General features: G+C 35.0%; 1 protein-coding gene across 1 annotated transcript; it reads right to left on the bottom strand.

The window, feature by feature from the left end:
• Nucleotides 1-4,342: 4,342 nt before the first annotated feature.
• LOC149254730 (uncharacterized) lies at nucleotides 4,343-5,224 on the bottom strand. Its single transcript, XM_089454828.1, has one exon. It carries the CDS (start codon nucleotides 5,222-5,224, stop codon nucleotides 4,343-4,345), a length of 882 nt encoding a protein of 293 aa, XP_089310954.1.
• Between the last annotated feature and the right edge of the window lie 11,825 nt (nucleotides 5,225-17,049).

Below are 17,049 nucleotides of genomic sequence, written 5' to 3'. Positions count from 1 at the left end.
TAAGAGTACATAGCCCAGTTGATGCAATGCCTATGGAACAAGCTACCAAGATTGAGCAATGGATGTAATAAATGGTTGGGTGAGGACTTGAGATGATGCAAGCACATAAGGTTGCATCCTAGAAGTGTGTAGAAAGCGACGTAAAATGGAAAAGTTGAGATGAGAAAGGTTGGGTTGAGTTGGTGCAGCCGTCATCTTGACGCTAGTGAAAAGGCATTGATAGTACTAGGGAAAGGGCCTGCCAGAGCAGGTATGTCTAGAGGGTAACTCCCTTAGAGTATAGAGACAAGCACAAAACAAATCGAGCAGGGTGATGTAAGCCCAGGCCGACATGGCAGACACGTGAACCTGACATCCAAGCCATTGGTGTAGATGAGTGGACCCACAATAGATCATCCCAGAGGGTCAACCCCGAAGTGATCGTCAAGCATGCATAATTGTGTTTACCGAGTAGTGGGCCCAGGAGATGAGAAATATTTCCAATAGTTAACAATTTGTCGCATTAGTTAGAGAAACCATATATTTATATACATATATTTATATGCATATAGGTTTGCATTTTATTGCATATCTCAAAGTGTGGGACCCAAACCCATGAACATGTCGACAAATGAAAATTAATTTCCATGTGGCACTAGGGGGTTAACAAGGGGGTATGGCCACATGGCATCCATGTGGCCAAGACTGTGATTTGGCCTCCTCTAATTCACTGGATTGTAATGGTCACATCTTTTGATTCAGAGGTCAAATTGAATCAAAATTTAATATCACTGGAATCGTCTCAACACGATGAACACAATAAGTATGTCAAACTTAGGATTTAAGTGAGTTTAAAATTTTTAGACCCCATTTCCATAACGACACCTTGGATCTTGGGTCAAAATAGTAACTGCCTTCCTCCAACCTATGTTTTGTAGGGGATTAGGAGGGAGGTTGTTACACATTGGATGCATTGATTTCAACATAGTTGTTGATTTCTAATCCTATTTGGTTGCTTGCATTAGATGCATTGATTTCAGTATAGATGTTGATTTCTAATCCTATTTGACTGGTTGCATTAGATGCATTGATTTCAAAGTATATGTTGATTTCTAATCCTATTTGACTGCTTGCACTAAATGCATTGATTTCAGTGTATATTCTTATTTCTAATCCTATTTGATTGGTTGCACTAGATGCATTAATTTTAGTGTAGATGTTGATTTATGATTTGATGTAACTAGATGTGTGATGTACATTAATTTCAAAGTAATTAGATTAATAATGTGTTTTGATTTTAGTTGGTCACGTCCCTATCATTAAAGCACCTTTGCTATTTAGAGGTCATGGGCTCAATTCTCTTAACACTCTCATAGTTAGGCTCAATGGTTCGGCTGATGAGAAGTGATCCTTTTGGGTGGATTTTCCTGACACAAATATTCTGTGAACATAGAGATCACTGATCTTCGGTGTCCATGAACCACATGTTTTCTAGCCCTAAATATTAGCTCAATTTGTCGATACCCCATCGTTAAAGCACCTTTTCTATTGAGAGGTCACAGGTTCAATTCTCTTGACACCCTTGGGGTCAACCTTTTTGTTGACCTAGTAGGAATTGATCCGTTCAAGTCGATTTGTCGAGTACAAATATTCCATGGACATAGTGGTCATCAATCTCTAGGGTCCATGTACGACATAATATATATATATATATATATATATATATATATATATATATATATATATATATATATATATATATAAGATAATCGTAAACCAATTAATATAACTATATTTCTAAATACTTTACTCTCCAATAATATATAATTTAATTTTAATAAATTTGAAATATAATTAATATCATAATATTCTTACAATAATCACAATTTAATTTATAATAAATTATTTATTTAATTTTTATTTCTTTATCTTTCAACCATAATCCTCTTACATATTTTAAGAAGATCTTCCAAGGGTATATAAAGAGCATTCTAATGACATCTTAAAGTTTCAAATTTCCCCAAAACTTATTTAGTAATCTACATAAAGATACCCATTGTTTCCAATTTTATGCCAATCACATAACTCCAAAATATAATATAATTTACTTTTGGAGTTATGGTAAAGAGTACTACAACACTTCTTTCAACCCGATGTGATAACTCAAGTGGGAGAGTCTCTTATAAAACTAGCAGGTTCAATGCTATGTAGTGAAATCACACTCAATCCAACTATGCATTATGTATAGGGAAAGGGGCACATCCCTCGAAAAACCACGGGATTCCTGCGCAAATATATTTCATCAATGGAAAAAGTTTTGGTTAGAACCAGGGTTGGAATTTGACGGGCATTTTGCCCGTCATAAGCCTTTTTAAACGTATTTGACGGTTGGAATTTGTCCATGCCCGTTTTCACTGACGTGCCCAGAATAGTTAAAAACGTTTTTTTGACGTTTCGAATTTTTTCCAAAACGTTCTTATACCTAGGTTACAGGTATAGTTCTGTTTCCTTATAATATGGCTATTTTTTATCATCCTCATGTCCTAGGTAATGGTATAGTTTCTGTTATCTCACAGCCTGCAGGGCCGTCACTGTTTCCTTCCTTTTGCGTGAAACTCTTGGCAATTGTGGAAATTTCAAGAGGGCGGAGGCTGTCAAATTAGCATGTGGGACAGTGGGAGGAACGAAATTAGCATGTGGGAGCAGCGAATGGCAATAGCCATTTTTTCTCAGTCAGAGATTTAGTTTTTTTTTGTAGAGAATGGGCAATTCCCTTTTAGCCGAAGATTTTTCCCCGGATGATTTCGGAGATCTATGCATGCCCATTGCCACTGCATGGTCTCCCTGTATTTTACCCAACGAATGTGGCCCGTGGGCTTGTTTTCTTTTTACAATCGAGTTCATGATTCACAGTGCAACTGCACACTCTCTCTCAACGCATTGTTGTCGCCCAGCGCAAGATTGGCTCCAGCCTCCAAGGAAACTGCGAGGAAATTACAAATTGTGCTTCAAAGTTCAGGTTAGTGATACTTCAAACACTGTGGGTCTACTAATAAAGTTTTAGGAAAACTGATCTGAAATTCTAAACCCAGTCATTTGACAGACAATAGATTACTGATTGTATTTGACATGCAAAAATAAATCATTCTTATTAAATGCATTATGCAGTTTAAATCTCAGACACACTGATTCCGTTAAGTTGAAGATATCCTTCATTTAAATGTTATGACAGAAAAAGTTTTTATTCTTGATTCTTTATCATCTCCAACCAGTGTAAGCAGCTTCTTGTTAGGGCTAAGCTCTACGATCAGCTGCAGTTTTCTCTCTAGCCCTCCCATGTTTCAAGTCTTCCCAAGTCCAACCAATATTCTGCATCCTATGATAGATCATCTGAAATCTCACTCAAGAGTCTAAACATTTCTCTATCAGATTATCATTAATGATAAAATTTTAGAAAAACTGATCTGAAATCCTAAAACCAGTTATCCGACAGAGAAGAGAATCTTAAACATATTTTATAACATGCAAATATAAACCACGTATTATTATTAAATGCAGTATAGATCTCACATACCATGTTTTTGCATCAGTTGAAGACAAATAATTCCCCATTAAATGGAATGAATCTACAAGGAGCACCTTTATTTAAAATTAAAAGAATATTATATTGTGATATACAATCAAATGGATTTGATACAATGTCTTTGACCCCATACTTTGCTTCAGAAGGGATAAAGAAAACATTGATATGCCCGTCAAAATAATGGACAAAGTATGCCTGCTGTCACAAACCCCCTGCTATGCAGATACTCTTTAATCTCAACATATGTTGAAACCTCCATACCATGCCTCCGAGTGAAACATCAGCCTATGAAATGCCTTCAACCTACGGTATAAAACTCCAAGCTATAGTGAATGTAGGTGCCCAACAAGGACGGAGTTGAGTTTCAGCCCCACGCTTCAGAAGCTCAAGATCAAAATCAGAATCTGTGAAACTTTAAATTACCTTTATAGTTTGGGGAAATTCTCCTGTGTTCTTTTTCCCCTCACAGCTTTCAAAGAACAACTAAAATGTGATAAAGGGATTGGGCTTGAAAAGGGAGATGAGGTGCTTCGTATTTCAAGTTTTGTATTGGGAAGCAAAAGTGGTCAAATTAGTTGTCCTATCAGGGATTGTGATATACAAAAGAATAAGAAACGGTAAGAGATGTTCCTCTGTACAAATAAGAATTTTGAATTGGGTAATCGAAAGAGGTTAAAGCTCTGATTGGACTAGGAACAAAAGAATAGTAACAAATTTTGAATGAAGTTACTGGGCTAATCTAGATTTCAAAAGAAAATGTATACGAGCCAGCGAGAAAGGCTAAAATATGCAAGACTTGGGAGCAATAATATCTCTGTTATAGACATGGGCATCTATCAAATCCTTCATCACATTGTTCTTCATTTGTTTCCCGTACAGTCCTTTACATATCCGCAGAGCCCGATCCATGGCCTTTCTGTATGGGGTCAATCCCTTGCTCACCTTCAACTTATCCACTATAGTTGCAGCAGCACAGAGGGCAGTCTCATCCCCAGGCAATGCACAAGTAACAGCATCAATAACACCCTCAATGCAAGGCATCTGCCTGCCCCATTTTTTCAGAAGCACAGGAGACCTAAACATGGGCCAATAAGCCTTGGCGAATGAAGCACGAATCAGCTGCCTATCCTTGGCCTTAACTCTCCCCTGTAACTGTGTAAGCTTTTGCTCCAGCTTCAGAGCCAATTTAGTCATCTCCATCTCTCCGCCCTTCTTATAAATCCTCCCAAAGTCGTCCTCAATGCCCCTCAAATCCCCCTCTAGAGACCGCTCCAATTCACACCGGTGGCACCGACACACGAATGACCATGTCTTGCAGAGTTCCCTCCTCGTCCCCATTGGAAGCAGCACATCAAAATAAGCGAAGGTTACCTCTTCCCCTGCCTTGAGGTCCCTCGCAGCATGGATAAACACATTATCCCCAACATGTAACCGCCCCGCATTAGGACTACAAGAATGATTCACAAAAGCAGGCAATACCCACAGCCCAACGCAGTCAATCTCATTAGAATAGTACAATCCATGCCCCAGCTTCTTAACCCCACAGCCCTTCTCAGTAAGTGTGTTGATGTCTGCAATCCCCAAAATCCTTTCCAGATCCACAGGCTCACATGGGCACTCAAACTCAAACCCTGACACTGCATTGCCCTTAAACAGCTCCATATCCGGAACCCCGAGATCTTTTTTCCTATTCCCATCATCACTCTGCCAAAGTATAAATTTTCCTTAAAACCCTACTGGATCGCCTAGCAAGTTATACCAATGTCGATGCGACATCCAGGTAGAGGAAACAGAGAGCCGAAACTATCATTAAATATAAATTATTAAATAATCTAGACACCGAAAAACTATTTAGATATCTTCTATATTATTGATTAGATCATCTATTGAATTAAAAATATTTCGATATTATTAAATCTTGATTATTCATAATTTAAAAATATGAAATTCTTTAAAACCAAGTCAATCCTTCTGCGTATTTAAAAAACAAATAAAAATACATCAATGATTAAATCACCTTCGGAAACGGTGTTTTGGACAATCTGAAATTGTACGTTCCATGCATGAATGAAAAAAGAAAAATCCGAAGACAGGCCGCAGTCGATGTTGTGTTTGGAACTAAGGGAGTTGAGTGGCATCGTGGATTTGAAAATGAACAAGGCATGTCTTAGTCCAGGATTAAACAGCCAATCGTGCACATCCCATAAGATTTGAACACGAACTCCTTCTACATAAATGGTATCGTTGCCCCTGAATTTCCAGGACAATTGATTCACTTCCACCAGGGTTGGAATTTCGATTTGAACTTTATATATTAGTGTTTTATATATTTTTAATATTGACTTTATTGTTTTAATTATTTTTTTAATTTAATAAAAATTGTAATAATTGATTTTTTCTAACTTAAAAAAATTTATTAATAATAATTATTATTAAAATTATATATATATATATATATATATATATATATATATATATATATATATTTATTGTTTATAAATAGTATATAGAAAATAATATAATCAACCTAAATTATATTTTGTTTTAGAGAAAATAAGGAGTGGTTCAAAAAATATGGAATGGTTATATATATATATATATATATGAGGATCTAATAAAATGTTGATAATTCTATAAAAAAAAATATTTCAAATTTAAGATTACAATTATATGTAAGATTTAACAATATTATTAAGATGTTGAAATGCTAAGAAAATTTAAAAGTTTAACTATATAGATTAATATTCAAAATCAAAGTTCAAATAAATATTAATGTAGATATAAGGATTTCAACATATAACAACTTCAACATAATGTAGATATAAGGATTTCAACATAATTATTTATTGAATGGTAATTTTTTAATCAAAACTTTATTAGTGAAGGGTTAATTTATTATGAGAACATCACTCTTGAAGGGTAAAATTTTTAATATAACGTTTCTTGACGGGAAGCATAAGGATCCAAAACGTCAAAAAAAAATTGTATGACGGGTAAAGAGAAATCCAAATTCCAACCCTGGTTAGAACCACCATGGCCGAGTTATGGGCGTAAATCCTTTGCAAATGGATAAGGCAGAAGCCTTATTTCATTCCCTTAACCTTAACCTTTCTATGGTCACAGTGGAATTTTATTAGGCTAAGTAAGGATTGGCTTTAAGGCCGAACGCTAGCCATAAGACCGCACAGCCCTGCGAATGCAATGCCAACGGAACAAGCTACCATGATTGACCGATGGAGGTGATCAATGGTTGGGCGAGGGCTTGAGATGACGTAAGCCCAGAGGGGTTGCATCCCGGAAGTCCACAAAAAAACCACATAAAATGGAAGATTTAGGATGACAGAGGTTGGACTGAGTTGGCGCAACCGCCAGCTTGACGTCGGTGAGAACCAATCAAAATACATTGATAGTATCCGGGAAAGGGCCCACGAGCGCAGGTTTGTGAAAAGGGTAACTCCCTAGAGGTATAAAGAGGAGCACATAAAAAATCGAGTGGGGTGACGTAAGCCCAGGCTATCGTGGCAGACACGTGAGCTTGACAACCAAGACACTGGTGCATATGAGTGGACCCATAGTATGTCAACCCGGAGGATCAACCCCGGAGCGATTTTCAAGCATTCATAATTGTGTTTTCCTAATAGCGGGCCCAGGAGACGAGAAATATTTCCAGCATTTAACGGTATGTCGCATTAGTTAGAGAAACCATATATTTATATGCATATAGGTTTGCATTTTATTGCGTAATGCGAGGTACGGGACCCAATGCTATGAACAAGTCGGCAACTAAAAATTAATTGCCATGTGGCATGGGGTTAGCAAAGGGGTATGGCCACGTGGCCAAGACTATGTGGCCTCCTTTAATTCCTTACATTGTAATGGTCATGTTTTTTGATACAGAGGTCAGATTGAAGCAAAATTTTATATCGCTGGAATCGTCTCGACGAGATAAACATAATAACGGTGTCAAACTCAGGGTTTAAGTGAGTTGAAAACATTGAAATTTTGAGACCCCATTTCCATAACGGCACCTTGGATCTTGGGTCAACATAGTAATTGTCTTCCTCCTAGCCAATGTTTTATTGGGGATTAGGAGGGAGTCTGTTACACACTGGATGCATTGATTTCAGTATAGTTGTTGATTTCTGATCCTATTTCGTTGCTTGCACTAGATGCATTGATGTTAGTGTAGATGTTGATTTATGATTTGATGTAACTAGATGTATGATGTATATTAATTTCAAAGTAATTAGATTAATAATGTGTTTTGGTTTTAGTTGGTCGAGTCCCTATCATTAAAACACCTTTACTATTTAGAGGTCATGGGTTTAATTCTCTTGACACCCTTAGGGTCAAGCTCCGTGGTTGAGTTGGCGAGAAGTGATACATATGGATGGATTTTCCTGGTGCAAATATTTTTTGGACATAGCAATCACTGATCTTCAGGGTCCATGAACCACATTATTTGTAGCCATAAAGGTTAGCTCAATTCGTCGAGTCCCCATCATTAATTCACCTTTGCTATGTGAGGTCATGGGTTCAATTCTCTTAACACCCTCAGGCCCGATTAGGTTTTGTGTTCAACCACTTGGTATTTAAGATCAAGTCGTGTGACATACGACTAACAGATCTTTACCCTTGTGGTAAATTGATCTCGCCTAATATCTGGATGGAGTTTTCTTATTAGCTAGTTGGGCATGGGGTCATCAGATATGTTTCATTTATGGAAAATTATCTCCCCTATTGTCTTTAATATAGGGTCGACATATATTTACCTTCATGGTAAATTGATCTCCCCTATGATGATTCTTCTTCTTTAGATCAAGAATGTTCAGCAGATGAGCAAAGGTGAGCAGAGATGAGCATAAATGAGACATGATATGATTCAATAATGATGATGATGAGACATCTGAGATGAGACTTATGATGTGGTTGATAATTCCTCCCTAGCTAAGAGGGAGTATTGAAATTTGGTAGCTCAGGGAGAAATTCCCTCCATGGGAAAGCGTTCCTTACCCTAAGAACCCCCAACCAGCGCTTGGAAGAATTTAATTTGCACAAGGAAAAATGTTATTTTTAATGTGGAACCATGTTTACACAAAAAGTACAAGTCAGCCTAAAGGAGGAAATTCGACCCCAAAGACCACATATAAATACAAGTTGCTTGACATCATTTGGAGGCATCACATAACTCATCCATTCATCTTCATTTGGTTCGATATTCTTTGAAATTACAGGTTCAAGTTCACATGCGTGAAGGAGAGAGAGGCAATCTAATTTTACTGCGTTGACTTTTTGTTTGGGATTGTTTTGACCAGTGTTGACTTGGGCAAGTTTGACTTCATTTGACTTGGATTTTGACTTGTTTTGGGAGGCTGAGTTGATTGGCAAATATTTGGACCAAATTTTTCTAGGCATGTTGATTGTTGTTGACCACAAAGTTGTATAGGGTTGACTATAAGCCTATTACAGTTTGACCACAGACTTTCTCTCTACTTTGACTAAGAGTTTGGGGGCTACTTCGATAGGATTTGACTGAGGGAAGAAGACCACATATTTTGACTGGTTGACCGAGCTCTTTGGAGGTTGATTTGACTGTTGACTAGGGTTGGTTAGGGCTGCATTGACTACTGTTGACTTTGACTAGGAATCACTGATTTGAAGTTTGAATAGATTTGACTTTCATGCTCATATTTGACTAGATATTGGTTGGTTGATTTGGTTGGTCAAGGGTTTGACCTTTAACTATATGTTGGATGAATTTGGACTATGTATCTCTCTATTGAGAATTTAATGGAAATCTAATAGAAGAAGAATTTGGAAAGGGTTATCCCTCTTGTGGGGTTTTTCCCCTGTCTTTCACCAAATCTCTCTGTCTCTATTGTTCTTGTTTGTCTTCTATTGTGCATTTGGTTAAATGTTCTATCTACAATTTCTTATTGATATTGGAATGGAAATATATTGTATAATTGATTTCTATTGGAAGGAGAATTGTTATAAGTGATTGTTGCAACAAAGAACATTGAAAAATTAACATCAAGCAGAGCCTACCATGTGTCTAGGTGTTGACATGTACCTACCACATGTCACTTTCCATTCATCAAATCAGTTGGTCAAACTTCATTCTGCCTACCACATGTCATTCACTATAGTTGCCATGTCATTGGATATGCCACCTATCATCCACCTGGAAGTGCCACATCACCTCTTTGCCACATCATACCATCTTAACATTTTTCTCTATTCCATCTAGTGCCCTATCCTCTGGCACCTTGGTATACTTAAGCTTTTCTTAAACCTATTAGGTACTACCGATCATGGTTCAATCATAGTCAATCATGGATTAGTGTGCATGATCCTATGTCTGGCATACTTAATCTCACTAAACAAGTCCAATGCAACTAATCATGGTTTAATCATTAATTAGCTAGCAAGATTAGAGGACATTGTTTTTTCAAAAAAGCAACTAATTTTAGTTATAAAGGATTTTTTATTTCATGTATCGCACCACGCCTTGACTTGTACACTAATATCATGCCCTATTTGTCTTTATATCGGGGCCCACCTGGAAAACACCAAATTTTGTTCCAGGCACATAATGGAAATGCCAAATTTTATTCCATCAACCACCAAATTTTGTTCCATGTGGGCACTCAGTGGAAACAACAAATATTTGTTCCATCAATATGCTTTAGACTTTTGTTACTTGATCTTGGCAATGACAACACATATTGACAACAAATAGAGGATCCATCTTGCCTCAAATAAAGCTTGCTACCACCATCTTTGCATTGAGACATATCACTATATTCCTTGGGAGCACCCTATTTGTCAAATCTATAGCTTAAGTCTTGAGACTAAGGACCACTTTATATTCTAATGCTTTCCTTACTATGAGATTAGAGAATAGTTCGTATGTCTCTTCAGAGTTTCACTTGGTTTTATCTAAACACTCATGGCTTATGAAGACCATAGAATCTTATAGTCATCTTCCTCCAAAAGATGTTCAACCTTCATTAATGAATTCCTAGGGGTTATGCCTATACCAACATGCACCAAGTTAATTAACTCACACTTCCTACTCTTTAACACTAGTAAAAAGAAGTTTCATGACCAACTTTCAAGCTTAGAAGGTAACCTATAAAACATCATAAACTTAATCATAACAAAAATCTTACACCCATCTTGCATTTCTATATAACCTTAAATATTAAAAATACTTCTCCATAACAATATGTCTTAAGGAAACCTGCATCTCCTCAAACTTGTTCACTTCCCATCTGCCATTGCTTCTTAATAATTTTCCTCTTTTAGATGTTTTATTTCTTAAGATATCTCTTTGTATTTTCCTTAACATCTTTACCTATTATATTCTTTCCTCTTTTATAAACATTCAGTCAACAATATTTAACTAAAATATAATGTATATGTTTGAAGAAATAGCTCCAGCAATTATATCCAGAATGAACATTTTGATTTAAAGTCCAGACCACATCAGATGAAAATTTGTTATTTATGCAATGTCCGTTGATAGAATACAACACATAAAAAAAATTACACATCGAACTTTCTATGAAATTAAATTAAGCATTGAAACCAACTTTTGTTACAAAGAAAGGAAGATTTCACCGGGAAGAGCATATGAAAGCTGAAAAATATTTATATTTTCGTTACATGATACGATTTCGTGTCTAAATCGCATTTCAATTCAGATCTGCAGAGCAAAACTGTAATCTCGATTCTCATAAACAATATTGTATCCGTAAAACTGCAAAACTGTAAGAAGATTTCGGTAGTTGGCGAATGGGTATGGATTTCGGTAGTGGATGTGGCGTATGGGTATGGATGTGGCTAATAGGTGGGGAAGTTTGATCTCTATTAATTTCGTCTTCTAATCTAAACAAGACTATGCAAATCTGAGAACTATCAGAGCTGGACTATGCAAATCTGAGAACTATCAGAGCTGTTACGGGCTTGATTTCTTCGAGTAAAAACAGAAATTGATGATTTCAGCCACAGAGAAAAACTTCAAGGCTCTCAGGACGCAAATCTTACATTATCGCCTTCATCTTTGAAGCCACATATCGCAGGAAAAGCCGAGCGCAGGCCATCCATGAGCTCGCTGTTGCTTAGACTACGCTCTTCTGCTATTGGCAGCAGCGTTTTCCGGAAAGGCCGCCGTTTTCCCAAATATACCCTTTGCCGAGGGGCGATTTCCATCCACTTTGGGTCAGCTGGTGCAGTCTTCGGAATCGCCATTACCAGAGTCAAAATCTGGCCGCAAAACACAATCTTAAACTCAAATCCTTGCATATTACTTTCACAAAAAGCTAAGGGAACTCTTTTGCAAACTCCAATAACAGAAAATGTTTGCAGAGCACGCAAATCAGAAATCTCTGAGCAGAATTCGAGTTGTGATTTCCATGACGCCTGGTGTTGGCTGCGATTTGCTGTGCTTCGGATTTAAAGGGCCCGGGGATCACCGGCGGCTTAAGCGTGAAGATGAGAAAACTTGTACGTTCGCCGCAAGAATATTCGTAATCAATAACGATGGGCCGAATCAATTTGCTCGTCATGGCCGCTGGTTTTCTTTTCAAACAAATTGAAGTAGGTTGACTTGGTAATCCATAAAAGAAATTAAATCATTTTTGTGGTGTGACTTTCAACGTTTAGGACCAAAATAATATTGTTGAATAATTTCTATGACCTTCACAAGATAAAAAAAAATATATATATATATATATATATATATATTATTTTTCTTTTTAAGAATGTACTACCTTCTAGAAGCCACTACTTTTCGAGCTGGTTAAGAGTACTATTTAAATCATAGTCCATAAAGTATACCCTTATCCTCGACCTTTATTATTTTACATGGGAAGCGACGAACATGGGATGTACAATTTTTCTTTTCTCCAACGTGACCTCAAGAAAGGGATCTTGCACAATCATAGATGTCGACGGAAAGAATGAGAATAGATATGGAAGTCTTCATGCATATTTTGTGTTAAGAAAATCGTTACCAACCATAGTTTAGAGTGTCACTAAATTTGCGTTTATATTTATGTAATTGATTATATCAAAATTGCATACAAAGTTTTTGATCCGAAAGCTTTAGAAATATATTTTGTTTTTATGGAAAAGTTAAAAATACTATAACATTTGTATGAAAAGAATTGATAATTGTGTTGATAATGGTGTCGTACTTGTATGATATAGGTTTGATTTAAGTTGTTAGTATTATATTTTTACCATTTATGATCTGATTTTCTCTTTATAGACCAAATTATTTTTAGGGGATTTAAACATTGGATCTCTTAGTTTACACAATATTTTATATCACTACGATCACTAACACTCAAAACAAAAATATTATAATATAAAGGAAAAACAAAGGATAATATTTGTTTATAAAGTAAGCTAAAATTTGTTAAACCAGCCTAGATACATCTTAAATCCGGATCTATCTATCAATCACCCTGAGAAATCAAATGCAAAGTTAAAATGAATCTAAGCTAGTATTCTTGCATTCCATAATAGATTTCAATCTAAGTTGGTATTCTTGCATTCCATAATAGATTTCCTCAAACTTTTAAATAAGATTTATCGTAATTTTATAGTTTAATTTAACTTTATAATTTTATAGTTAAACTTATTATTATTAATTTTTTTTTTTTAATTTTTCCCCTCTTATTATTATATTATATTTTTTTAATTTATTTTTACTTTTTTACCAAGTTAAAATTTGTATGTTGAATTACAACATCATTTCCATACTAAGTTAAAAGCCCCTGGGGTCAATTTTTTGTTGTTGTTGAAATTAGTGTAGCTTTTTTTGCATTTGCAATCTCGAAAGTTGGTAGAGTTATAGGTGGTTCTTCTTGTCTTTACTATGGAGATATTCCTACTTTACTATGGAGATATTATTTTGAAAATAGACTTTGTTACAATATCATAGCCAATACTATGGCTTATCAATACCACATGCCCAAAAAACTCATTTTATATGACACTTGTGCATATGCCTTTTTTTTAATTAATCAATTTAATTAAAAGTGTAAAAATGACATAATTATTCTAAAAATAAATTTTAACCTTTAATTTATAAATAGTATTAGAAATATCCTAAAATATTTCATAAAAATTAAAATTCTTATTATTAATTTAATAATTATTTATAACTAAATTTTAATTCTAAAAATCTTATTTCAAAATAAACAATATAATGCTTTTATTAAAAATAACACCTATTAATTTAAAAATGATAAATGATATATGGAATTGGATTGTACACTTAATAAAAATAGCCTAAGTGCATGGAACTGAATTGTAGCTTGATAAAAACAAACATATGACACAACTACTTTTGTACGCTAGAGTTTGGATTATGAAAATTTCGGTTATATTTTGATAAAATTTGGTAAATCTAAATTACAATTGTCAAATTTCAAGATTTTAGATGTTCCAGAAGTTTCTTATGTTGCTGAATTCATTTCCACTATCAAAAACATGATTCAAACATTGCCTTTGCAAGACTTTTTGAATTCTTTTCCTACTTTTGACCATCCAAAAATTTCTGTCACCTCCCTAACAACTCACAACTCACAACTCTATAAAAGTGTATTAATCAATTCACCACGGGGTGTCACGTTTTTCTCCTACCAACATACCAAACACTACACCGCTTGTACACATACTCTAAATTATGGATAACTCCCTCCCTCTCTGCGATGATGGTGGTAGACATTATTGGCCCCGTCGGTGTCCACACTATTACACAGCAATTTTATGTTCAGATCGTTAGATTCTAATTACTTTATATTTTTTATATTTCTTATGTGAGTGGACTTAAATGCTACCTCTATTGCTCACCCACATAAATTTTCATTGTAATTTTAATTTTTAGTATGATTGGAGGGGTGAGATCAGGAATGGCAAATTATTTTTCACATGGCAATCTTTCGTTTGTCAATATTCTATTTCAAAAGTGTAAAAAAAAATATAATAACTATCAAATTCGACGAATGCTTCACATTTAAAATTCTTATCTTAGCTCGAGCCTTGGACCTCTCATTTGCCCCTTGTGTTCTAATTCTTGCCCTAGGTGGGACCTCCCAGTCTCCCCATAATTTAACCAGGATTGTGTATGGGGTGGGACCTCCCATGCCGCCTCCACATAAATATTTAAAAATAATTTTGAAAACTTCTCGTGTGTCTTTCTATTGATTATTGTGCCATTTTGACTTTAAAGGGCCATGTAAAAGAAATTTGAAAGCTTCAGCTGCATCTTTCGAATTGATTGTTGCGCCACTTAAATGCCTTGTAATTACACCTGCATTGAATGTAAAAGAAATTTGAAAACTTCAGCTGCATCTTTCGAATTGATTGTTGTGCCACTTAGACTTTTAAGGGCAGTGATTAGTTTCTGAAATGCCTTGTAATTACACATGCATTGAATGTAAAAGAAATTTGAAAACTTCGGCTGCATCTTTCGAATTGATTGTTGTGCCACTTAGACTTTTAAGGGCAGTGATTAGTTTCTGAAATGCCTTGCAATTACACATGCATTGAATGTAAAAGAAATTTGAAAACTTCCGCTGCATCTGTCGAATTGATTGTTGTGCCACTTAGACTTTTAAGGGCAGTGATTAGGTTCTGAAATGCCCTGTAATTACACATGCATTGAATTTTTATTTCTGACTCTAAAGTAAGGTTAAATTCAAAAAATTTAGAGTCAAGGGACACTAACGACCAATAAAAATAGTGTGGACACTGACGACCAATAATGTCCACCGCCGTAACAGAGAGGAAGGGAGTTGTCCATGATTTATAGAGTATGTGTACAAAAAGGGGTGTAGTGTTTGGTACATCGAGTGGAGAAAAACGTGACACCCCGTGGTGAATTGATTAATACACTTTTATTGGCCAAACTCTTAGCGTACAAAACCAGCTGTGTCATATGTTTGTTTTTATGGGAGCCGCTTATGGAGGTGGAGAAATTCACAGTCAAAAGTAGTTGAAATCGAGCAAAAACATTTCAAAAAATAGTGTAGATGTAGTGCTTGAATTGTGTTTTAATGGTAATAGATTTAGCAACATCAAAAATTTGTAACGCACTTAAAATTATGAATTTTGACAATTTTTACTTGGATTTACGAAAACCGCCTGATTTTTTCAAAATATAGCCTAAATTTTCATAACTTTCAATCAAAAAGGCATAATACTTTTTATCAAATACAATTCAATTCCATGTACTTGTCTCTATTTATCATTTTTTATTTTTAAATGGATAAGTATTTTTTTTAAATAAAAGCATTATATGGTTTATTTTGAAATAATATTTATAGAATTTTAATTTAGTTATAAATAATTATTAGTTCAATCATGAGAATTTTATTTTTTTATAAAATATTCTAAATTATTTTTTTATAGTAATTATAAATTAAAGAGTGAGATTTATCCCTATAATAATTATGTTATTTTTGCACTTTTAACTAAATTAATTAATTAAAAAATTACTATTTACATAAGTATCATGTGAAATGAGTTTTTTGGGCATGTGGTATTGATAAGCCATAGTATTGGCTATGATATTGTAACAAAGTCTATTTTCAAAATAATGTCTCCATAGTAAAGTCAAGAAGAACCACCAATAACTCTACCAGCTTTAGAGATTGTAAATGCAAAAAAAACCACACTAATATCAACAACAACAAAAAAATTCACCCTAGGGGCTTTTAGCTCAGTATGGAAGTGATGTTGTAATTCAACATAAAAATTTTAACTTGGTAAAAAATAAAATAAAAATTATAATATAATAATAAGAGGGACAAAAATTATAAAAATAAAAAATATATAATTAATAATAATAAGTTTAAAGATAAAATTATAAAGTTAAATTAAACTATAAAATTACCATAGTTTTCAAGCTCATGGTATTGTATGACCACAATATTTGTTTATGGTATTTGTTATGATAAATCCTATTTAAAAGTTTGAGGAAATCTATCACGGAATGTTGGGGTGGTGGATGCCTCGACGTATAACCACATTAAATCACCGAGCATGCTCTCCTTGCCTCATTTAGTGCTGCTTTGAACGGGTTTAATGGAGCTAACAAATTCAACCAAGGATGAGGCCCCTCTATGCCTGCAAAGCATTAATGGTGCCTCATGTTAGGAAGAATTTTTGTCTAAATGTGTGTATCAACTATACCACTTGTCCTCCCTTCGACTCTCCTAGGGAGAGCAACATTCCATTGCAAGAAGGTGGTCTCCTCATCTCTTGGGTCTATAAGAAGTGGAAAACGATTTGGTTAGTGGTATTCTGCAAGTGTAAAATGTTTCAGGCTAAAGGAGATTGTCATAAGCAAGGGGAAGAGTCCTCTATGCATCAATTTCCCTATATCCAACGCTTGTTGCGAGCACCATTGGAAAGTAGGGAGGATCTTTGCTCACAAAGGACTCCAATTCAATGTTTTTTTTATTATC

The sequence above is a fragment of the Pinus tabuliformis genome, chromosome 7 (assembly GCF_031772625.1).
Source record: "Pinus tabuliformis cultivar Carrire ecotype Pingquan chromosome 7, CPIR1, whole genome shotgun sequence".
Classification (NCBI taxonomy): domain Eukaryota; kingdom Viridiplantae; phylum Streptophyta; class Pinopsida; order Pinales; family Pinaceae; genus Pinus; species Pinus tabuliformis.
This window is presented reverse-complemented; position numbering and strand designations above follow the sequence as displayed.